This window comes from Pagrus major, chromosome 18 (genome assembly GCF_040436345.1).
Source record: "Pagrus major chromosome 18, Pma_NU_1.0".
Lineage (NCBI taxonomy): Eukaryota > Metazoa > Chordata > Actinopteri > Spariformes > Sparidae > Pagrus > Pagrus major.
In genome coordinates this window covers 10227088-10252500 of record NC_133232.1, presented here as the reverse complement: position 1 = coordinate 10252500, position 25413 = coordinate 10227088, and the positions used below count along the sequence as shown (strand labels likewise).

Genomic DNA, 25413 nt, shown 5'->3' with positions numbered 1-25413 from the left:
AAGGAGGCCACTGACAATGTAACGGTATTTACTCTCTCAATATCTTTCACTTCAGTGTCTCCTTCAAACTCACCACTGATTTTGAATTGGAGCGCTGCTTGATCGGAGAAGGATTAAAAATATTTACATGCCAACCTCCTTAATTTTGACGAGCATCATGGCAAAATCGGCATGTTCTCTCGGTTGTCACGTTTCAATCCATTTTTCCAGCCGATCAGAACTGAAGCTGAAAAACACCCCTGACTGCTGCAGTCATTTGATGTGAGAATGAATGCTAATTATACCCAATATCAGATGTTTTTAATACACCTGAATTTACAATTGTAAATGAATCTACAGTTGTAGCCATTGACTGTATTTATCCATTGATGTTGTCAGATAACTAAACACATACGTATAAACTGATTCGATCAAAGTGCTCAAGAATGCTGTCAGAAAGTGCTTAACTTTAGTGCCACACAACACCTGAAAATGACTGTGCAGTATACTTTTTTGAAAAGTTCAGGTTCTACTGTTCACACTTAAATGTATTAAAACGTGTTATTTTTCCATTTTTCAAAATATACGTTTTTATGGGGTTAAAAACATCCTTTTTAAATGTGGACGTATGTGGATGTAGCAGTGAAAGAAGTCAGTATAAAAGTTGCAGCAGTTCTAACCGGTAACAGTGAGACTAGTAGTAATCTCCAGGAAACTTCTGAATTGTTGAGCTTCGCTTGAGCTGGAGGACTTTGTGTCTTTCAGTGGGAACAAATGCCAAAGCTGGAAATGAATCACGCACAGTGTGCTTGAGTAGTGGTGATTGAGGCCATGCCAAAACTTGGACAAACTCAGCTGTCCGTCCTGCACAAATTGTTGATCTAAACCAAATGTGGTGCTTCATTTTGGTCACAAACCTGACATTTGACCTGTGAGAACATGCCAAATACTTGAGTTTACTTGCTGTGTAGAAATAGCAGCAGTGGTAGTAGCAGTACTTGATGTACTGTTGTACTTGCAATGCTGGGGAACGCAGTAGTAGCAGGCACGGAACTGTGGTGTTCTCACAGTGGGAAATGTCTTTATTTTCCAGCTCAACCGCAGATGTTGCACACCAACATAAACCAGTACACAGTGTACTGAGAGCATTGTGGCGCTGTGCAGTTACACCACACACACTCTGCTGTCCTTCATGACATTCTCACGCTGTGTTATCGCTGTTTCACTCTGTTCCTCTTTTTAATCTCCAGTAGACGCCACAGAGCAGCAGCTGCTTCTCTGGTCATTCACGATATTAGCTCTCAGTTTAAACTGTCTGCAAACACACCAGGTGACACTTCTCAGAACCAGTGATGGAATGTAACTAAGTACATTTACTCAAGTACTGTACTTGAGTACAATTTTGAGGTACTTGTACTTAACTTTAACATTTTCTGCTACTTTATATTTCCATTCCACATCATTTATTTGGTAACTTGAGTTGCTAGTTACTTTGCAGATGGCATGCTGCATCAGAGCCAATGTAGCTCATTTTTTAACTTATTATATCAGCAATCTGATGAGAAATCAACACTGATTCCAATAATCACAAAAATGTTGAATATCAGATCTAATAATCAACCAAGTCAATAATCCACCCCATAGTATACAATGTATACATACATGTAAATATATGTATAATTAACTTTTAATAGTTAAGTACAGTTGATATCAGATACTTTAAGTCTATTACTCAAGTACTATTGCTATGGGTGATTTTCACTTTTACCAAGTAATATTTTAACATGATGTCTTTACTTACAGTCAAGTAAAGTTGGGTACAAAACACGACCATGATTAGTCCTGAGTGCTCCGAAGATGGTGTCAATTTTTTTGAACAGTGCTCAAAATCAGATACATTAAGCTTGTCCTCAAGTATTAGTCCAAAATCTGTGTTTTTCTTTTTTAATAAATTAATTAAAAAATGCGCTACTTTGGCTCTGATGAAGCATGTAAAGTAACTAGTAACTAAAGTTACAAATAAATGTAGTAGAGTCAAAAGTTCAATATTTATCTTAAAACATAGTGGAGTAGAAGTATAAAGTAGCAGAAAATGGAAATACTAAGTGAAGTACAAGTACCTAAAAATTATGCTTGAGTAAATGTACTTAGTTACATTCCATCACTGCTCAGCAGTTGTGATGCCTAAAACCTAAATATTTAGCTGTCAGTTTGCCAAATAATAGACCAAATCTTTTTGTTTTAGGGTCCAGAATTATTGAGCAAGTATGTTGGAGAATCTGAAAGAGCCGTGAGAGAGGTACGTACATTTCACTTCCCATACCCTAAAAGGTTCACATCTGTCTGCTGTTACTATTGTTCTGTTGACATAAAGTTATGCAAGACATTCTTCTTAATCATCCAAACTAAAGCGCTGCACCTTCTAAATATTTTTAGCTGTTGATGGAATGAACGGATAACGTGACATCTAATTTCTGACATTAATGCGTGCTGTATTTCCTGCGTATGTTTGTGCATAGAGTGATTCATTGGTCCCATTAAAGATTTGTCCTGTTTTCCTCTCCTCTATTGTTGCTAACACTTGCAGGTGTTTCGAAAGGCAAGGGCCGTCGCTCCCTCCATCGTCTTCTTTGACGAGATCGACGCTCTTGCCAGTGAAAGAGGAAGGTAGAGTGTGTTGCTTTTCCTAACACAATAGAAAGAGGTGTATAATTAGATGGAAAGATGCAAATAGAAAATTAAAAACACAGTTCTTGCCCACTTGATGAATTTTCACTTCCTGTCTGAATGTTCCGCGGGTGATTGTTCACTGTTGACCACTGCTACTGTCCGCTGTTTGCTATTTTCAGCACTGTGTTCATTCATTGTCCGGTGATGACAAATGCACAGTCATCGCTGCGGTCTGCTTTAATTTACCATCCCTCGCCTGCATCCCAGCTTGTCTCACAAAGATTCACTTATGAATGGATGGAGCAAACATCCCAAAATGTCTGCATGGCTACTCTATGAAAGCCAGCCACTCGGTTCCCATGGTGTCCTCTTAGACTTTTGTGGCTTTTTGCTACCGGCGAACACAGAACACAGTCTTGTCCGGAGGCGCTTTAGTGGGATGGCAATGGGAACATCTGTGGCTTAAAGGAAAGAGGATGGGGGGCGGACAGAGGACACAGACCGGAGGCACACAAACACTTCATTGTGCCCGTCCACGGCAGATGGGGAAGGCCAAATATGCAGTATGCTTCCTGGTAAACCAGTCGATGAAACTAAATGTTGCAGCAAGGAGCACAGAAAGGCCAACAGGCTGTCTCTATAACTTTTCTATGTGGGCCCTTGGTCAGATGATTCAAATGTCATACAGTAGCAACTCTTGAGTCAGCCCAGAATAAAATGTTGGCATTTTACGTGTCTGCAAACCACAGATATGATCAAATTTGGACATGTCATACATATCAATTTAACATTTAAAGTTCAAGTTACATGTGTATGAGTTGAAGGGGAGGGGATGGTGGTGGCATGTCAGGCAAAAGATCAGTGTTCAAGACAGCTTTTCATCATTTGTAAACGTGAAACTACTATTATTTTTAATAGGGACGTCAGGAAATTTGTACAGTCATGTTTGTGGCGGCAAAACCAGATATTTTAAGCCAAAACAAGGCCTTTTCTTAGTCTCAACCAATACATTTTTGTGTCAAAACCAAACAAGACCCTAAGCACAGCATTGTCACAGCATAAATTAGAAAATTGAACATAATGTAAAGAAAGTTTCAACATGATTTCAACAGTGTTTGCAGAAACACACATTGCAAAAATTTATTTTGGCGTTTGGGTTGTTTCCACACTTTGTCTCAGGTCCAGTGGTCTTGTCCAATTACAAAACATCCTGTCCATCTTGAAAATCTAGAACAAGACCACTGGTCCTCTTTTATTTCTGAAACTGTTCTATCTCATTCACTTAACTCTTCCAAACTACTACGCTAGGCTAGCATTTCAGAATATATGTTTTCAAGAAGGAACCTGGAACTTTTTGTACTTCACTTTAGTTTAGTGCAGTCTTGACTTATTTCCAGTGAACAGGATGTCTATCTTGCAACTTGTCTTCATCAATCATTTATTTATCACCAACAACTTCTCACTTCTTCCTTCAGTATGATTGAGCGTCCCCCCTCCTTATCTTGATGTTCAATTTTCCGAATGCACTCCGATTCTCCACCCAGCTGCAGCCGGCTTTCACCAATAATGCAGCACAGCGTGAGAGTTTGTCAGCTGGCTGCGATGGGCGTGGGACTGGACCTGCGCCTTGAGGCCACTCGCCATTTTAAAAAATGCACTTAGTCCTGATCTATAGAGGTTATTTATTGGTCCTCACTTCCTGCCATGTTTAATCAATGAAGTGGCTCACGCACGCCGGCAAGAATTCAAAACTGTTGACACAACCAGACAGCCTCTGCTGTGTAGTGTATGTGTGTGCGTGTTTTCTTTTTCCTCTCGAGGCAGGAGATGAGAAGCACCTGTAAATCTGTCAGCCTACCTGCCACGAGTCAAAACTGGTGGAATGAGATGAAGAAGACAGAAAGAAGACAGGAAAAGATGCAAACCAGGGGAGACAAAAACAGACAGTGAATGTGAGATAGAGGCACAGATCGACAGATCAAAAAAAAAATGTTTTACTGCAATAAAAATAAAGTGAATACATTCCTGACAGAGAACCTAGAACAGAAAATGGAAGATAATTATGAGTTATGAAAAATGGATCATTGAGTTTTAAAGGACAAAAGAATCAAATGTTTCAGTGACAGTCTGAAGCTCTTTCTCTCTCTACCTTTCTCTGTCTTTCCTTCGCTCCCTCATTGTCTCTCCTTTTCTTTCACCTTCATGCAGCCTTTCCTCATTTCCTTTCTCCTTCTTTTAATGAAATCCTGTCTCCTTTTTGTCTCTCCGTCTATCACCCCAGTTTCTCTCACCTCCTTTATTTGTCCTCTCTCCCATGTTTTTTCACTTCATAGTCTCTCTCCAATTCACCACTCTGTCCTCCTTTCACTAATCCTCTTCCCTCCTTCCTTTTCTCCCCACTATCTCCCTTCACCCAAACTTTCTTTCTCTCTCTCCCTTCATATCTCAGTGACAGAGCTCCTTTGTGTTCCTCTGTAGCCTTGTCTCTGCTAATGACGTCTGGCACTTCCGCTGGCCCTGTCAACAGAGACTGTGTGTGTGTGTGTGTGTGTGTGTGTGTGCGTGTGTGCATGTGCGTGCGTGCGCACTGAGAAGGGTGGCTGTCTGCACTGCGTTATGGAAAATAACCACCTTGTAATACACTGACTAACACACTGAGGAGTTTCTTAAAGGATAAAGCTGGAGATATTCTATATTATATTTGTTTTACTGTTTACAGATCTGACTTGAATTATAATTAATGTTGCCAAGGCCTGATTTATCTTCTTCTTCAGTTCCATAGAACACCATTGTTGTCCAAAAACTATTAAAAACACATCAGTGAGCCACACTGTTGCACTGGCTGACATGTTCCTTCATTACCATGAACACACTCATACACAGTGGGTTATGTTGAGATAATCCCAAATGCTCGGTGCATTTGCTGACCCAAATACTCACTAATGCATCAAATGTATATTAATTTGCGACTGACAACAGTCCCCATCAAATGCACTTCATACCCCTGTATATATTAGCCTTTTCTTAATTAACATGAAATGTGTTACTGATTTGTTTGATTATTTCTTTAAAAATACGGATTTGAGTTGTCCTCGACATCGATTCAGTTGTGCTACTACCTTTACTGCCAGCTCAAAGGTGGAATAACAATGACCCCCATTCAGCCTTTGTACCTTTCATACTTTTATACCACCATTCAGACAAAAGTATCTGATCTATAATGATCTGACCAATAAAACATTTGCGTTTATAAGCCACTACACAATGCCTTGCCTTTGCCATATCATGACAATGAATCTGAACTTACCTGCTGGCTTGTTAAGTCAGGCAGTGGATCCAGTTATCAAACATTGGGTTTTATTCAATGACCGCTTGCATATTATGACTTTAAATATTCTATATTGCACAGAAAATATCTCATTCTGATCTCAGAGTATGGGAGCCTTGATATACTCCAGAAGTGCATTTACAAGTTCAAACAAGGTGACATATTTGCTAACGTTGTCTAAAGGAAAGCTGCTTTATTTGAGTGGTTTCTGGGGCCTTGTTTTGAGTTGCAGTTCAGGAGGACGTCATTGGCAGGAAAGCTCACTTTTGCTGCCAAAGCCTTTCCTTTTTTTTATATTAAGAAGAATTGTGCTAATGAAAGAACCTGCTATCACAGTGTCAGTGAAACTATTCAAAAGTTCCCTCAAGGTATTCAGGAACTGGGTGATTTTCCTCATTTCTTAATACAGCAAATATTATTGATGAATGAGAAAAGTTTGAGGCATGCGTTGTGTTGGACTCCTGAGAGCAGAAACTTGAGTGTTGCTTCATATTTGTATCATCCACTTCATCATCCATCACACATGATTGTCCCATCGCTCTCTTTTCTTCCATTAGTCCATTTGTCTCTTTCTTTATTGCACTCTTGTTTCCTTCATTTCTTACAGTACATGCTGTCTGTCTGTCCTCCCACCAATCCATCCATCCATCATCTATCTGTAATTCATCTTTTACACCATCAATAATTTCCTTTTTCCCACATTTTGACTAATTTACATAAGTCCTTTTACCTCTCCATCATCCATTTATCCACTCATCAATCACATCAATCTCATCACTCTTTCCCTCTTTTTTGATCCCATCCACTCATCTATCTTATGTTCTCATCCACCCCTTCAGCTCCTCGGGTTCCGGCGGTGTCGGTGACCGGGTCCTGGCTCAGCTCCTGACAGAGATGGATGGCATCGAGCAGCTCCGAGACGTCACTGTGCTGGCCGCCACCAACCGGCCCGACATGATCGATAAGGTAAACAGACGCTGGCTCTCTGTCTTTATCGCTCCTTTCTCCTCTTTGGTCCTTGATTATAAGGTTTAGGGGATGTTGTGTGTTTGTCTCTCTTGTCTCCTCCTTTCTGTCCCCTCCTCTGTTGTACATGATTGATAAGGTTAAAGGTCGCTTGCTCCAGTCTGTCTTCTCGACTCTCTCTTCAGATGCCGTCACTGTCTTGTTTTGGTGCAGCTGAATTAGATGCTGGAGCAGTCTTGCACCTTGTTGGTTTTGGGTACATTTGTTTCAAACATGTTTGGAGTGGTTTAGTCTATCTAGAGTTTTGGCTCATGTAGTTTGTTTGGCTAAATGGCGCCAAATAACTTTCTGTCCTCTTCCAGCAGATCAAATGACTGAAAAGGGAATTGAAAAACATTTAGTGAACATTTCACATCTCATTTTTTAGATTGTAGTTACTGGTTGTGTGTATTAATTAAGCTCAAGCCAGTGAATAACTGCAACAGAGTTCCACTTCAAAAACAGTCCATTTAAAACTGCAGGTGGGAGTTAAACGTTTATCTCTTTTTCCTCTCAATGACAATTTGAGAAAATAAAGATCTTACTATCAGTCTTTTTATTCCCCTACCTTCCGTCCATTTTCTATTTTTCTACCCTTTTATCTCCTTCTCTTCCTCTTCCCATCTAAAAAAGCTTTCTTGGCCCCTTATCCACCCATCTCCGTCCTAATGAAATTTCCTGAGTGCTGATCAAAGGAGTCTGTGCCTTGTCAGAAAGGACACAGGAAAGGAGAATGTTGTAGTGCTTCTTAAGCTCCTGCTCAAGCTGCCGTCTGTCTCTGTCTTTCTTCTGTTTTCTCTCTTTGGGTCTCCAGTCCTACTTACTATAGATATACTTCATTATCTCTGATGCTGTCAGGAAGTGTTGATTATAGAGTAGCATATCCATCATTTAAAGATTATTATAATAACAGCACCTAAACATATGGAGTGATTGCTTTTTAAGACATTTTCTTAGCTATTTAACTTAAATATGAATTTGTCAGCTTTGGTGTTTTTTCTCTTTGTGATATTTTCATCCAGCATGACTATTGGTCATAAAAACATTATACTCATTTCCTATAGTTAAGAGATTTGGGAAGTACAAGTTCTGGCAAAAACAAAGTTGTCTTTCCAGGGAAAAGTACCATCTGTGTAACTTTTGTTCAGACTGAAAGACAAGTGTTTGGGACAATTTCTTTTAGAAGCATGCGCTCCTTGTCTTCACTAATAAGCATTTTAAAGTCAGAAGAAATTTGATAATTATTTTTTATTCTTAAATTTGCAGTTAGGAGTTAAAGTGACGGTTTTAGAAACCGGGTGTCTTGTTAACATGATGTTCATGGGTGTCACAGTTTTGACTCTAAATTGAAAAACAATCACAATGACCTTTCGATTTCAAACACTAAAATCAAAAGCAGGATCTCGATTCTCCAAATGCATGTCTTAAGAAACCACTTTATTTTGTTGAATCCTGGAATCTTTATTTTTGGTGAATATTGTTTGAACTCGCCTAACTCCAACTTTCAAAAAGCCACCAGGATGAAGTCTAGCTGTTAAATACCCCTATCTTTTTAAAGAAGAATTTAAAAATGCAAGTGACAGTTGTAAGGGTATAAAACCAATGATTTGTTGATCTTAACAAACCCAGATGTGATAGTCTGACAATGGCATAGCCGTCAGTGCTGAAATCTAACTGTGGATTTGGAGAGTCATTACACCCCTAATGATGTTTGAGACATCAGAAAACTGCATAAAGCTACTTAAGGCAATGTGAATGCACTGACTGATATGCAAATCGATGCACACCATATACTACCACTTCGTAGAATAACAAATAAATAAATATTTTGAGCTGTTGATGAACAATTTTCAATCACAAAATTTAACTTGGAATTTGGATTTTGTATGAAATAATTTACACGTTTTCCTTTTCTTTTCATCTCCATCCATCTTCCACTCCAATTTCCATTTTTTCTTTTTTTTAACTTTATTTTTATACATAATAATCACATATCGTCATCGGAGAAAAGATGCCACATCTGCAGTTGTTTTACATAAACTACTACTCACTGAAAATCTATCACCACTTACTAGGTACTACTATGAGAAATCCCCCACATACAAATTTTGGGGAACCCCCTCCCCAAACACTCCACCCCCGCTCCATTCTAGCCCACTTGTGGAGAATTGATCCATCCCTGCGGTGGGGGAATGACAGCGACTTCCTCCGCCTCTGCAACTGGTTGCCATCTCATTTCAAACTCCATTAGCAGTGTGGCAGCTAAGACACAGCCTGAGAGTGTGTTTGCATGTGTGTGTGTCAGAGAGGGAAAGAGCTGCATAAAGAGAAAACTGGAGAGAGAAAGAAACTCTTACAATAGTAGGTAGGGGGTCAAGCCCCTGGGTGGACAGATGGGAAACCCCAGGCCTCCCTCTCAGGAAGTGGTCTCCCGGGCAGCTGAGAAATCAGATTACCTCCTCCCCCCCCCCCCCCCTCCCCCCCCCCCCCCCCCCCCCCCCCACTGTGTGTGTGTGTGTGTGTGTGTGTGTGTGTGTGTGTGTGTGTGTGTGTGTGTGTGTGTGTGAGATAAGGTTGAACTCATTTGAATGAGGAACCCATGACATACATTGGGAAAGAAAGCTGCCAAATGGACAGATAGCCCCCCCATGTTCGCCCTCCACCCCTGATGGTTTTAGCACCCTACCCAGCTTTACTGTCCCACTGCCAGCACCGACGCTGACTGACAGTTCACACCGGAGATGGGCGGGCATTTCCATACCAATGGCAGGATATGATGGGACAAATGAAGATTAATGGGACGCTCTGGTGTCAATGAAGTCATTGTCGACTGTTGGTGCAGCAGAGGAGGCTCCTGGGGGCCTCAGCTGTTTGATGGACAGGGTGGGAGGGATGAAGAGAGGAAGAGAGAGGAGAAAGTGGCGTTTACTTGAGTTTGAAAGGAGCAAGCCTGGTGTCCATCTTTCAACCAAAGCCACAAGACAATGTGGATTTCCGCTTCTTACCAGGTTTAAACGAGGCTGTTTTGAGTTGGGAAACTCTTTCCCCACTTGGCTGCAAAGTCACAATTCTTTTTATTTGATGTACTGAGTAGAGTTAAACTGGAACTTTATGATATTTAGGAAGCATTTTAGCAAGAATGTGATGATTTAAATGAAATATTAAACATTGCTTATATCATAATCCATAAACCAGAAATCAAAATTGTTATCCACACCTTAAAATTTGCTTGATCTGTTTCGTTGTGGCGCAAATCATACTTTTAACAGCAGTGTTGTCACAAGCAGCATTGAAAGAGTGGTAGAAAGCAGCTCACAGTGATGTCAACCCTTTTTCCTAATTTTTATATGTTAATGTTGTGATATAAATTTTCTGGAGCGATTTAAAGCTAGGGTTGGTAAGTTGTTCTAGAAGTCTTTTTTGTCATATTTGTAGAAAATCTAACGTCCTGACAGCAGTCAGTAAATCAAATGCTCTGACAAAACAATCCAGTAACTGTGGCTGTTGCGGGCCTCTGATAAGCCCATCTAATCGTCTTTCTCTGCCCGTATGAAGAAGAACTGCTTGTTCGTGTTTTTTTCAATGTCAAAGCTGTTAGTTTCTTTATGAAGAATGTGTTTCTTTTCTCATCTGATCTAGACTCTCCAGCACTTTATAAATAGAAACTAAAGAGGCCCAAAGTCGTAACAATACTGAAGCTTAACTTTTATAACTAAGACATCCTGTCCTTTTGCACATGCACAAAGTCCTCCAACTTCCTCTGGCCTTTGTATTACATCCATGAGAAACAAGACCAGATATGCAACAACATACGCACATAATGTGACTAATGCAGCTGAATCACATCCTAACAAATGGATAACAAAAAGATAGTTTTCACACAAGCACACAGAGTCCCTCTGCTTCCTCTCGCCTTTATATCACAACTGTGATAAATGTTGTTTAACTGCAGACGAACCACAATGATCTGCTCTTGTGCCAAACACATATCTCCCACTTTTGATATCCAATTGCATAAAGTAACTAAACCAGAGGTGGAAGAAGAACTCACATCTTGTACTTCAGTACAATGTAGAGATACTCTCTTAAAAGTAAAAGTCATTATACTTGATCTATAACATTACATCATACTTTATTTGGTTTATTATGAATCTGAATCTGCGCAGTAACTTAAGTTACAAAACAAATGTCGAAAAATGAGTACAGTACAATATTTTCTTCTGAAATGGAACTTAAGTACAGTACTTGAGTAAATGTACTTTGTTACTTTCCACTTTCCAAGTCTCACAATAGCTAGTTTAAGTAGGTTAGTCCATCCCTCTGCATGATGTCATGTCACTAAACAACCCCCCTCACACCTCCTGCTGCCCCCACCACCTTAAAAAAACTTCTCACACTTCCTCTTTCCTTTGTATTGCGCCAGTCACCCAAGCCCACCTCTGACCTGCTGAGACTGGGCTGTGGTGATTGATTAGCACCACCAGGAATATTTATCCAGTCTGTTCAGTAGGAAGAACCCCCTGTCACTGTGTTTGTCGAGCTGCTGTCAATGTAGCTGATTGTACACAAACTCACACACTCAAACAAGTCGTCCCTTTAAGTATTTGTAGTTTGTCCGAAGCCACATTTTGACATACTTTTCTCCTCCAGTTAGCTGGTGTTGTGAATCTGCTGGTGGCTTGATCCAGAGGAAAGATAGTGTTGGCTTGTTGTTTCACTGAAAAGCTCATTTGTTTACCCTAATGTGCGGCAGGCTCATCCATGCTATCAGGAGACTGGGGTGCTTACAGTGGAGAGAGATTACTAGCAGATGGGTCTTTGTTTGGAACCAGAAGTTCCCAACTGCGCTCTTATCAGATCAAGGGGCGAAAATAAAACAGAGGCAATAGAATTAGAGTTGAAAGGACAGTATGTCTATCCTGATACTCCAGGAACAATTAACATGGCTGCATTTTACAGCTGTCAGTTGAGGGGAGACTCCCAGGCTTTCCCTGGACTTTTTTTTTCTTTCACTTTGACAGTTGTGATATTATATTCAACATATATTCATATTCAGGGCTGCAAGTAACAATGTATCATGCCCAAATATCAAGATAGACGATATCGTCTTGTGGCAAAGATGACATGTAGCCTCATTAAAATCCCTCGCTCGCCCTTTTTGCCCGCTTTAAACCCAAAATATTGCCAAGCTGGCGTTTTTCTTAGAAACTAAGTCCTCTATGTCTGTTTGTTAAAGCACCATGTGCATGTAGTAACTTCCACCAGTTTGGTCTTATTTCCACCTCGTCAAATATCATAGCGCATTGCCTCGGCTGCCATGACAGCTCTGCATGCATTTTCTTTTCAGAATAAAAGCCAGAATATGCAGTAACAGCTGTTAGATATTTAATATTGTGAAAAATATTGCAAATTACTGCAAATATTGCAATGTCCGATATCGGACAGTCCAAATACGTTCAGCCTATGATGAAAATGTAATGTAAACGATAAAAAGCAGAAAAACTAACAAATGGTACCATGCTAACATGCTAAACTAAACTGATGAATATAGTTAACATTATACTTGCTTGACATCAGCATGTTAGCCTTGTAAATATGACCATGTTAGCATGCTGAAGTTAGCATTTAGCTCAAAGGACTGCTCTGACAAAGTAAAGCCTCACAGAGCTGCTAGCTCAGGTGTAGCATCTTTAGTTTCGTTGCTTAATAAAAGTCTTAATAAACTGTCAAAGTTTGTTAGCAAACCCTTTCTCATCCAGACTGTATGATAACTTAACAATTAATTGATTAAATTCACAAATATCCTCTTGAGTACGCTAGATCACATCCTTGTCCGCTACTCATTAAGTGCCTTTCAGTAGGCTGTTTATGTTTTTAATAAACATAAATACTATTAAACTATAATTGTACTGATAAGTCACAACATGCAGAGCTCCACAAGCACTTACACATTTCCTCTGTTCCTGTGTAGCTCACTGTGTTGTGGGTGAAATTTTGCCAGAAAGCTGTTCTGATTCATCAACAGCTCCACAGGCGTTACTTAGATAGAATAATGACAACAAATAAATGGTTGTAAAACTTTCCTTCCTGACAACTAAATACTGTTTGCCAGATGTTTGCTGTTAAACACTACAGTTAGCTTTGCTGTACATATCTGATTAATTCGAAATTGCAAAATTGGGTGTAAAGCTGAATTGGAAGCAGGGTCAGGTGAAGTTCGCTGCATAAAGAAGTTAGAATAAGTATTGTTTTTGATGAGCTACACAAAGGTTGAGTGTCATGAGTTGTCTTATCTTCCAGCAGTGTAGCTCGTCAGCCACCAGTTCAGAATGTCTTGTCTATCCACTCATGCTCATGTTTTAAGGTTTTCTCCGTCTTCATGTTCGAGGCTCTGAAAATCAGCCCCCCTGTGCTGTAGTGTGGCTTTTGAACAGGAGATGGTGCCAAACTTGACATGGGTCCGTTCTTTTTACAATTATATTCACTACTGACAATTCCTGCAGATTAGAAACTTGCCAGAATACATGCCAAATGCTTAAATAAATGGTTCAGCACTGTTCATATGTTGCTCAGTAAATAAAGTAAGGAAACTCTGTCCTCAGTGATGATACAACCTCTGACTAAGTATGAACTCAGAGTGATAGACGGTCTTCTTTTTTAGATAAAAGTGAGTTGGAGCCAACTGTTTTTGGCTGGCAACAGCAGGAAACATGTCACACTAAATACATTTTTACCACATAGGAAAGCCGACTTAAATCTCAAGGAACTGCGTCGTATTATTTAATATGCTGCAGTACTGGATTATGATACTTTCAGCAGTTCTGGGTTTTTATGTCGTCTCTCTAAATTTAGCTGTAATTTGGTTGTTCTATCCATTTTTTTGTCATTCGTGGAAATGTAGCACTGCAGCATGATGTATGGCACTGAAACATGAGGCCTTGCAAGATATTTTATGAGCCTTCACGGACTTGTGGTCTAACACATACTTCCAGTAACACAAGCTAGCGCATGTGACTATTTCATGGTCACTATTTAAATTCTTAAGTCATGCTGGTTTTCACAGAGTCAGTCTAAGACCCACAAAAGTCAGCATTTATATCTTTTAACTGGACACGTATGACAGCATTGCATCTTGCTCTCCTCTTCGTCTTCCACCAAGGTGTTTCAATTCATAAAGTCCCTCTGTGGCCCACTGGGCTTTAACGGGAGTCACACAAAGTAAATAGCAGACATAAGGCCTGTTCGGGCAGCCTGAACATCTGCCAGTGTTTTCTGAGCCAGTCTGGACGTTGCTAATTGTAATCACAGGCAAATTCCACCAGACTGTAATTAGAGGGCCACTTTATAAATATTCAGGCATTAGCTAAATGTAGCTTTGATCCCCCCTTGCATTCAGAGCTCACATCAGTGCCTCTGTGTTTGTGCGTGTGTGTGTTTGTGGCTCTCCATTCATGTATGCTTGCATGCTGGTGTTCCAGATCTTAATCAGAGGTGTTTTGCAAATTATTTATGCTTTTATCACCTGCCTGGTAAACCAGAATGGTTGGGTTTCCCACCTCGTGACTGTTGAGAAAGTGTCAAATAAGTTCTAAATCGTTGTGACTGTAACTCATTTTTATGTGTAGTGTATTAACTGGGGCTGCAACTAATGATTCAAGGTTAAATAATCCGTTGATTATTCTCATGATAGTATCATCATTTGATCCATTAAAGCACAAGTGTGTGGGATTAAGTGGCATCGAGGGCTGAGGTTGCAGATTGCAACAAAAGAAATACCCCATATCTTACTCACCAGTATGGTGCACGCCCCAATAAGGCGGGGGGAAAAAACAAGAAAAAACCCCAAAAACAAACATAAAGGCACTCTCTAGGGACATCTTCTGGTTTGTCCGCTCTGGGCTACTGTAGAAACATGGCGGTGCAACATGTCAGACTCCATGGAAAAGGACCCACTCCCTTTGTAGATAAAAACGGCTCATTCTAAGGTAACAAAAACACAACAAATTTTTATTTGCAGGTGATTATACACTGGTGAAAACGTCATTATGAATATTATATTACATTTTTGCCAATATCTCCCCATATATCCCTGTAGATTATGCACACTGGACCTTTAAATGTCAGAAAATGTTGAAAAACGTCCAACAGAACTACCCGTGATATAAAATTTACTTCTTTAAATTGCTTGTTTTAGAGTTGTTGGCTGATATTAGTGGCTGTTATTGGCCTATCACAGATATATCATTATTGGCATATATGATGTCCAATGTGATATGAATACTTTTGTTTTAACAAAACATGATGGAGAAAAAGATGCTTGGTAATTTAAAAGCAAAGTCTCTGTTACTGCACTGATGTAATTTTGGACAATAAAGTTTAATGTTAAATTGTTACTCAATTACACATCTTTGTCACAAGTGTTTGATAACTACATTTGAAGGATCACTGCAAAAGAATGTGTGTATATCTATGTCTATCTATATCAGGTTTTTAATTTATCAATTTTTTACTCCCTAATATCGGTATCGGCATCAGCCAAAAAAAAAAAATATCAGTCGGCCTCTACTTGTTTTAGCGACCAACAGTCCTAAACCCAAAGATTATCAGTTTTGAGATCTAAAATGGAGAAACGCAGCAAATCAACAAGTTTAAAAAGCGGCAAGCAGCAAATATTTGGAATTTTTACGTAATAAATTCCTTTAATGATAAATTGAGTTTATTCTTGACCTTGGAAACAAGAGCTATCCTGTCTATAAAATGTCTGTCCTTTTTGAATAATTGATGTATTGACTAATCATATTGCCACTAGTGGTAAACATGAGTAACTCAAAGTAGGTTAGGTTAGGTAAGGTTACTTTACAGAGAAAACTAAGCTAATGCAAACCATACAATGTGTGCCTCTAATTTATGTTATGCTTTTGTTTGTGTGTGCTGGCTTTGTTGTTGATTACCTCCTAATTCCTCCATCCATAAAGACTGTACATTATGACTTCAGTGAAGAAAGCCTCGCGTGAACACTCAAAACATTTCAGTCTTTGTTATTCGTCCTCACACGAGGGCATCAGAGGATCCTCTCAGTTTCACCCCGTGAATACCTTTTGTTTTGCCTTTTCTTTGGCACAAACCTCCACCTGAGCCATGCCTCCACTCAACAGGAAACAACCCTTAGCTAAAAGAGCGGCTATAAGCCAGCCAGTCAAAACAGGCCATATTTTATTTTGTGTTGGCCTGACGTTATCATCTCCCAAGCTTTGCTCTCCTCTCGTGACGAGCCAAGCATGATGGAATCTCTATTGGTGCTGTCTTAAAGGATTAGAGCTTATTCACTGTTTTTTCCTGACTGCACAGTTCTGAATAGGGCCCCGCTGCCACAGTACAGGGTGTCCTGCTGGAGCTGAGCTGTCGATATTATCCACACTGTAGCTATTAGTGTCTCTCTGCTTAAATTCTCAGTTCTTTTTAACTGTTTTCATCCATTTCATTATTAACAACCAGCTACAGTTTTGATATGAATCTTTTTTTTTTTTTTTGCTTTAACACAATCCTGTTCTGAGAGTATTTCCTGCCAAGGTTGTGTCTCTAAGATGCAGTGGGCAGAGTGAGAGTTTTGGCTTGTGGCTTAGTGAAGCTACAGTGGCAAAAGAAAACAAAAAGTGTGTGTGTCTTTGTAAGCAAGTAATGGGATACCACCTAGGGACGGATGAGCTCTGGGAAGCTGTGTGTGTGTGTGTGTGTGTGTGTGTGTGTGTGTGTGTGTGTGTGTGTGTGTGTGTGTGTGTGTGTGTGTGTGTGCGTGTGCGTGTGCGTGTGTGCGCGCATTGGGGGAGCAGGATCCCCAGGCAAGTATCAAACTTCAAGGGCTGTATTAGTATCGGCTTACACATGTGTGCATCCAAGAATACCACCACAAAAAGCTTCCAATCCGACCAAACACAGAAGAAAACCTGCAAGACCAGACAAACTCTGGTTAGCTAGACACAAACAGAGTTAGCTCAGTTGAAGAAAGTGCAGCAGTTTTCTACAATGAAGGGAATTCCTACTCTGATGTACATTAGACGAGCAGTCAGGAAATGTTAGACATACATATTATCAAAAAAAAAAAAGACTTGGTTGGCAGTTACAGAAAATTTCAAGATATTTAAAGAAACTGCGCGGTTTCTTTTGTAATTGTAGCTGGTGATCAAGGTACACACGTTATTTTCATTCTTTTTCTGTTTGTTGACTGGACCGCTCTGGAGACTTGCCACTTCAAAAGACACCCTGCGATTCCGTCAGCTACTCCTCTGTTTTGGTGAGCTAGACAGAGAAAGACATGAGGATGGATGTGTGTGTGGGTGTGGGGGTGTGTGTGTGTGTGGGTGGGAGGGAGGGAGGGATAGGGAGGAAATGAGGGCTCTTTGTGCTCTGCTACCTGGCAGACATCTCCAGCATGTGTCGTCTTGCCTCTTGGCAAGCTGAGACCACCGGCGCCTTTGGAATGCTCTCAGTTCAGGAAATCTCGTTTATTCTCATAAATGCTACTCCTAAACCCCCCCCATGCAATACTGCTGGAGTGCCAGTATATTTTCCTCTTTTTACGTCTCAGCGTCTTTTCTCTGTATTCCTTTGTCCTTTTTCTATTTTTTTTTATCTTCGTCAAATGACAGGTTCTTCTATACTGTTTGATGACCTCAGAATGAGACTCAAAAATCAACTGTCTTTCTTCAGAGTCGCTTTAAGAGTTTGCCCATAGTGTTTGCCCATAGTGTCCACCTTAATGCACGCACACTGGCTGCCTCTCCTTTGTTTTTACCCTATCAGCAGCCTTATTTGCTTTCTTTGTAAGTGGTAAGTTTTATAAGGTCGAACGAAAACACACCTCACGTTTAGGACTTTTTTACCCGCAATCCCGTTATTATTACAGCCAGTGAGTCGCGTGTGGTGGAAGGCTGTTAATTATGAAGCGGATCAAAACCAATGTGCACCAAACAACATGGCAACAACCAGGAGTAGTCTGTTAAAAACAATGGCATAAGTAGGCCTACATTAAATGGTCGTATCACAATCGGTGAGATTACAGGAGGGATGTAATACCAGAGAGCGTCTCTGTTGCTGCAGAGCATGTGTGATTGACAGTAGAACAGAGGGTAAAAGCTAGGCCATATCATCCGCTAGTTAATCGATCGCGGATGGCGCTGCTCTCTCAGACGGATTTTAAAAAATATAAAAATATACTTGGTGGCTAGGTGGCTGCTAATATACCTTGGCAGACCGCCAAAGTAAAATATCTGTGTGGGAAACACTATTGTGTCTTAAGTGCTGCTGCATCATATTCTACCCCACACCTCTATACATAGTTGTATGATGAGACTAAGTGTAACGTACTGTGACGTCATCCTTTGGTTTGTGCATTACTGTTTTGATGCTGCAAGTTTGGCATCATTGCGGTTGATTGATTGATTGGGTTGTTTGTTTTTTTTTGGAGCCAGTAGTGCCAATATTTTTACAAGAGGGTGGAGCTAGGTAGAATACTATATAGATTTCACAGAGAAGCAGAGCAAACACCATGATAGTGACTCGCCAGTCACAAGGTAGCCATAACCTAAATCATAACCTGCTTTATTGTCTATTTTACTCAAAATGGGACCATAACTTCCAAATGAACATAATGCCGTATTGCAGAAGACCTAAAACCAGCAGTGGAGACAATAAACTCAGTAGAATACTGTTTACTGAGGTAATAAATCAAGTTAGAAGTAGGGTCATTTTCTCATAAGCTTATATAAAGTCAGACTTCTTTTTAAGATCGTCTGGAGACCCGTCTCTATTTTTGCCGAGCGGCAATATCTTTCAGCATGCCCACTGCGATAGCAAATCAAATATTTGAAAACACACAATTCCTAGTAGATTACATAACTGTAACATGAACGCTAGGTTTCTACAGTTTGCCTTATGACGAGAACAACTGCCACCGTAATAACTGTCCAGAGTTGTAAAATCCTGTCTGAGTATTTTAAACCCCTCCTCAGTGTTTCAGCGTCTGATAAGCTTTTTAAACTCATGGATCTATTACTCACACTGGCCTTCCTGGATTGTATTTCATCTCTCACCGGTACCTGAAACAACACGCCTCCACCTTAAACACACAGGCAAAATACAGCGCAGAAAGGAAAAAGAAAGTATATCTTAACTTTAAGTAACTCAATTGCCTTAATGATGTTATAGAATATTCTGACATCAATATGATTTAATCTTTGAAACAAATCTTAAGTAGTATTACATTTAGATTCACTGATTAATAGGTTGATACTTGTGCCACCTGAAGGGACATTTAACGGCCTGCCTGGTCTCTAGTCTATGTAAAAACCAGGGAGTAGGAAGGAGTCATCATTCACCACAATTAGGATACAGTCAGACCCACATACAGAATAGAAACTGGTAGGGGGCCAACTGGAGGGGGTGCAACAAATAATACTCCCTTTGTATGTTCCAAATATCCCCTGCTGAAGCTCTCTGAGCCCGGCTCTCTGCTCTGGGGATCCCAACACCACATTAAGAGCTGCTTACAAGTGGATAAGGTGTAAGTTTTGGGGGGATTTGAAATGGGAGTTGGAGGAAGAGGGGGGCACGGTAATGTCGCAAAGGGAGCTACAGTGTGTCTCCTGTGATAAAAAGCAGGTTTGTGCTGCCTTTTTTGTTCACTTCAACAAGGTCCAGTGGCGTGTTTGGAAAATGGCTAAACAAATGGGCTATTATTTGCTGCAGTCATTTCAGAGGCGCACCGGTCAGGCCGGGGGAGTAACGGTATCCCAATGTATATCCTTTGCTGGCCTCAGTCATCTTCATCAAGATTTAAGTTACCCATTGTAGCTGAAATGAAATGAATCCCACCAGGCCCTTCTGTGAGGGAGACCATTTGGCTGTCAGAGTTGGAGTTGTGTTTCCATGTACTGGAGCTGTATGTATATATCAGTGTTGATTAAGCATGTTGTTAAGTAGATTCCTATGGATATATGAGGCCTACAGCTGCTTTTTTTGTGTTTAAGAGGAATAATTAACATTAGGATTAGGGCTGCAACTAATGATTGTGACTAATGTCCTGATTATTATTCCAATTACTTCTTTAGTCTTTAGTGAAATAAAAAATAGTCCCTTCATATACCCAAAGAGATATATAGATTTGCTTGTTTTGTTTGACCAGCAGTCCGAAACCTAAAGAAATTGTATTAATATTGATATAAAACAATGACAATCCTCGCATTTGAATAGCTGAAACCTGCATATGTTTGACTTATCATGAGATGCTTTGTTTTATAATACATGCTTGTGTCCAAAAATGGAGACAAAGCTGTGTAAATGATAATAACAAAACTCTTTGCATGACGCATGACGACAAGATCATGTATCTATTTGTGGCTTTGTAAGATTAATAACTGCAATATGACGATGGTAAAGCAAAGTAAACTTTGTTTTAGTGCCGTACCACCAGACTACAGAGCAGCTTATTTCCTCAATCTTTGAGACTCAAAAATGAATCTTAGCATGCTCAATTTTAATTGTACGAGTTGCTTCTCCTACATAAGTCCGAATCAGATCCAGTGACAGACATTAAGATTAACTAACTTTACTGAAATGGCCAATCTTCTCGCCGATGGTCTCATTTGCCCATGTAGGTCAAATAGATAAATAGACAGTAATAAATAGACTGTTTCATTACCAGTTAAACTTCCTTGACGTATGTTTAAACTATTGCTCGTTTGTGAAATTGGGACCACTTAACTATTTAAGGACAGTGTTAGTGACCATACCCGACATCATAATGTCATTTGGGCTGATTGTGACAATCATTGACTTTGTTGCGCTTCACTTTGATTCAAGCTGATACACTGGAAAGTGGAAAATGAATAGCAACACTTGCTGGCACAGGATTCAATCCTGCTAAATCCTCCTGGCTTGTGTCTCTTTTACCCTTCGCCTTTGCTTCTGTCCTACCAAAATGCAGCAATATAAGCTAAGTGGGCTGGCTTGTCTTCTTAGAGAAATGAATTAGTTGATGAGTTTAAGGAGCACCTTTTATGATAGTTACAGCAGGACCCCTGAGGTCAGGGCGAGATGCAACAATAAAGTGAGACTGAAACACGTCTGAGGTCTTTGAGGCCCTGCGGCCCTGCTGCAAGGACTTGGCAGATGCATCGGAAAGAGGATGACGGCCCAGTGTCACTTCATTTCCTCTTTCACAGGCTCTGCATGATGAATGACCGTGTGAAAGGCGGCTGCTTCATAGGTTTGGGATTGCACCTCTGCGTGTATGTGTGTGTTGGTTTTTGCAGAAAAAGGTTACCAGTACTTCTTTTTTTCCCCCTTTGCATGTCATCTCTGAAGTCAAAGTAATTTATAGCTGTCAGGAAGTCCCCAGAAGCGCTCTCATGCCTTGACATGGGTTGGATGGGGGATGGAGGGGGTTGAGAGTGTCTCACCCACGAAATGCTCTCATGTATTTCTTGTGTCAAAGGGCCACAGGGAGGTCCCATCCTAAATCCTGTTGCCTGAGAATTGAAAGAATTTCAGAGGTTGCCTGGTCTACTGTCCTCCAGGCCAGACCCCAGAACTAATCTCTTTCATCTCCTCTTCTTGCTGCGCGAGGGGGGAGTGATGAGTGGGCTGGGATGAGGGGATGCTTCGGCCTCTTCCTCCTCCTCCTCGTCCTCTGGGATCTTTGCTTCCTTTGAGCAGATCACCTCAGGGAGATGCGGCTGTGCCCTCCTTCTCTATCGCCCTTCTCTCTTTGCTATATAACTCCACTGATCCCTACATTCTCGCTCCCTCCACTAAGCCTTTCCCCTTGCTCCCTCCCTCCTTCCCTTCCCCTCCCCTCCTCTCCTCTCCCTCCCTGGGCCTCTGAGCTGGACTGCCATCCCTTTGGCTTTCCCCTCTTCCTTCCTTCCTCAGTTCCTCCACTAATAGCTCCCTTGTTCCTGACTAGTCTGGGCTGCCAGTTGAGCGGTCATTCGTGGAAGATTCATTCGCGGCACGGTAATTGTAAACAGACACAGAGAGCGAGAGAGGGGACGTTTGAGCATTAAACCTACTGGTCGCACAAAGACAGAAAGCAGAATGAAGGAACTCTCTGCTTTGTTTTTTTTCTTTTCTTTTCACTGTCTCCCTCCTCCTTTTCATCTACTCCTTTTCCATATCTCCATCATCTTTATTACTTATCTGGTTAATCCCCCCCCCCAATCTTTCCTCCATCTTTCCTCCTTCTCTGCCTCCCTTATTTTGCGCACCTCATAATTCAAGCCCTACTTACATCCTTGGGCGATCTCTGTCTTATTTCACTAAATGTTGCATGGAATTATGTTACGCCCTCAAATGCTTAATAGAGCCCAGCTACGCGCTTTCTATGTTGTTTTGCTTTGCTGAAATTGAGTCACATGTTTGTTGTGTTTTGCATCTCGTCCAGCTCCAGGGAGATACATGCACACAACCACACGATGAAACAAATACAGATTTCCTAAGACACAACTGAAACTAAGAGACCCTCTGACATTGAGTTGAGATCCTTTTAGTTGGTTTGGACAAATTAGTTAACTAGACTTCAGCCCTGTATTTTTAGCAAACCTTGTTAGACTCTCATCTTGTCAGACTTTTATCTTATTATGGGCATCCAGCTGATGTGCTTCCCGTAGAAGTTTCCAATAAACCTCTATTCTATTGGATAAGAAATTGGATATGATATTCATTATTATGTATATAAACACCTCATTTTTGTTACCTTAGAATGAGCCATTAAATCCTACACACTGGACCTTTTTAAGTAGCGAGTCAATATTAAGTAGTAATTAGATTAACCTTTCAGAGCATTTACACAAACTACATTGTATGCAATCAGCTTGTATTGTAAGTCTCTCTAGACTATCTTGGTCAATGTAAATGTGCAACAAGGACCTTTTAACTGGTTATGAAACAGGCTCAGTCTAATACTGATGCCTCTGTATGACCTTCATAAGCAAGCAAGACCATCAGCGTTAAGATTGGCTATTTCTATGAAACAATTTCAGTTATTTTTAATGCCTGTCCACAGGTTGGATTCCCGCTTATTCTGGCTTGGATAGAAGTTATGAAATCAAAACTATTCTTCGTGCTGAAGTGCTAAGGGTGAATTGATGAGTATCACAGCCTGAGGAAAGAAGCTGCTCTGTAGTCTGGTGGTACCAAACTTAAACAAAGTTTACTTTGTTTTGCTTTTGTCCACAGGGGCCACTAAAATCAACAAAAAGTTAAAGTGCCTTGGAACAACTTTAAAGTATAACTGCAACAGCAAGATATGTCATTTCCCATAATCTACCTTATCACTAATAAGGAGTAATTAAGGGTACAGATGAGGCCGCAGAACTCCTAACAGTAAATGTAAAAATATTGCTACATGCATTGATTAGATCTGTAAAGTTCTACTAAAAAGTGAACAAAAACCCACATATCACATTCCAGTAATTCTGGTTATTTGATGTCATGCATCGGTCTGCCATGCAAGTTTAAGCCACTTGGCGTGCAGGCTGGGCCTCTTCACTGCTGTGTGGAGAATGTGATTTCTGTGCAGGAGTAAATTTCTTCATGTTGCCCCAGTAACAATGAAATGTTGGCTGGTGGAAACAGTAAACATGAGAGAGGATGACACAGGGAATGTGTGTGTGTGTGGAAGTGAGAATCCAGTAGTGCTGGGCAACCAGACCTGTCCCTGACCTCAGATGATTGCTCCTTGAAGCCTGTTCTGTGAGCTGTAAGCAGCCAACCAGTCGCTTGTTGATCTCTTTACCCTACTTTTATCTCCTTTTCCTCTGTCCTTGTTTTCTGATTCTGTATTTTTTCCCTTTCCTTTCCCACACTTATCTCCCCAGCCTACTCAAAGTTCAGCAGAAAGTTGTTTGGGAAAAGAGATTTCAGTGGTGTTATCAAACCAAGCATGTTTTGCAACCAGCAGTGCATCCCTTCTTGTCTCCTTCAACAGTTTTGCAGTTACTTTCCAGCTGTTTCGTTTCTGCTTTCTTCGCATCCAAAGCCAAGCCAACACATATCACAACTGAGAGATGTCGGTCATTGGCTTACCTGCATCCCATACCGTGCTCGCACACCTTGAATGGAAAGCTACATGGGAGTGTTTACTCATCTGCGCTCTGACACAAAACCACTAAAAGACCACATACCCGGCTATAAACATACCACAGTAAGCTTTAGCTTTGTGATCTCCTGTGTGTTTTCACTCACAGTTAGCTTTTGTTGCGTGCAATAAACATGACTCAGTTGTTAGGTCATGGGTAAACATTTGCGTTCAGATAATGCACTTTCCACAAGCCATTATAAAGAGTGCTTATAGGCAAAAACCTGGCTTCTGCATGAATGGGGCATTATTTATTCTCACAAAAGTAGAGGGAGGAAGTACTGAAGTAATGAGTTGTCTCTAATGCTTTTCTTTCGCATCATTATAAATCCAAATAAGTATCTGTCTCTGGGTTTTTTGTTCTGTCGGTCTGACCTTTGACCTCACTTCACTGGTTGTTGGTAATCAAGGAATTTCAGCTTGCTCTTCTGTCTCAGTCTTTAAAAAATTATATGCTAAAATAGACGTAAATACATACTCCACCTTCACCAAACACCTCAAAACATGGCTATCAGACAACTATAACTGCAAACATTAACCCCCGTCAAACGTGATATGTGACGTAGTCATTATCTGTTGCCTTGTATGTACCATTTTTTAATTTGATTTTATTTCACTTTTTTGTATTTATTTTCCACGTTCATTCTTTTTATCCCTTGCATCCCCTTGTAATATTAGCTAGTCAAGATTGTCTATTCTGTCAACCGACCGGGGACTACAGCCGGAAATTAGCCATAAAGGCTAAAGCTGCTCCTTTTACTGTAAAGTTTATTAGAGATTGTCCACGTCATAATAAACAAATAAACTAAACTAAACTAAAAGCCAAGAATGTAAGTACAGTGTGTATGGCCTGAACCCAAATTATTTCCTCATTCTTCCACATTCTCAGAACAACTTATGCTCACAACACAAGGCTTTCCCTCTGGTTGGTCCCACAATCCGTACAGATTTATTTTCTTTAGAAAAAAAATGGGGAAAACTGAAAAAAGAACGAAGCTGTTTCTCTGCAAGGATTCGCTTGTGCTGCCCTTGAAAACGTTCATTTTGTGCCTTGATTACGGTATACGGTTTCTCTCAAGACAAACAAAGCATACTAAATGCAGCACGGCCAATTGGTCCAATCCCGAATTAAGGCGGAGGGAAGTGGAGAGAAACCAATTAGGAGACGGAAGCCACTAATTAAAAGTTGCATGCTCTACAGATTGCATCAATTTTATTTTCTTTAGCAATGGCCAGGGCCATAATTTCAGAGCTTGCTTGTATGCCAGTGCACATTCCAGGACAGCTGCCTTCTGTG

General features: G+C 40.5%; 1 protein-coding gene across 3 annotated transcripts in view; it reads left to right on the top strand.

Moving 5' to 3' along the window:
- Positions 1–25413, top strand: part of afg2a (AFG2 AAA ATPase homolog A) — a 156613-nt gene that overhangs the window by 51300 nt on the left and 79900 nt on the right. For all 3 annotated transcript variants that reach the window (XM_073486405.1, XM_073486406.1, XM_073486404.1), the window contains exons 13-15: positions 2225–2278; positions 2567–2646; positions 6817–6943. In XM_073486405.1, the coding sequence (XP_073342506.1) occupies positions 2225–2278; positions 2567–2646; positions 6817–6943 (261 nt within the window). The remainder of the gene's footprint in view (positions 1–2224; positions 2279–2566; positions 2647–6816; positions 6944–25413) is intronic.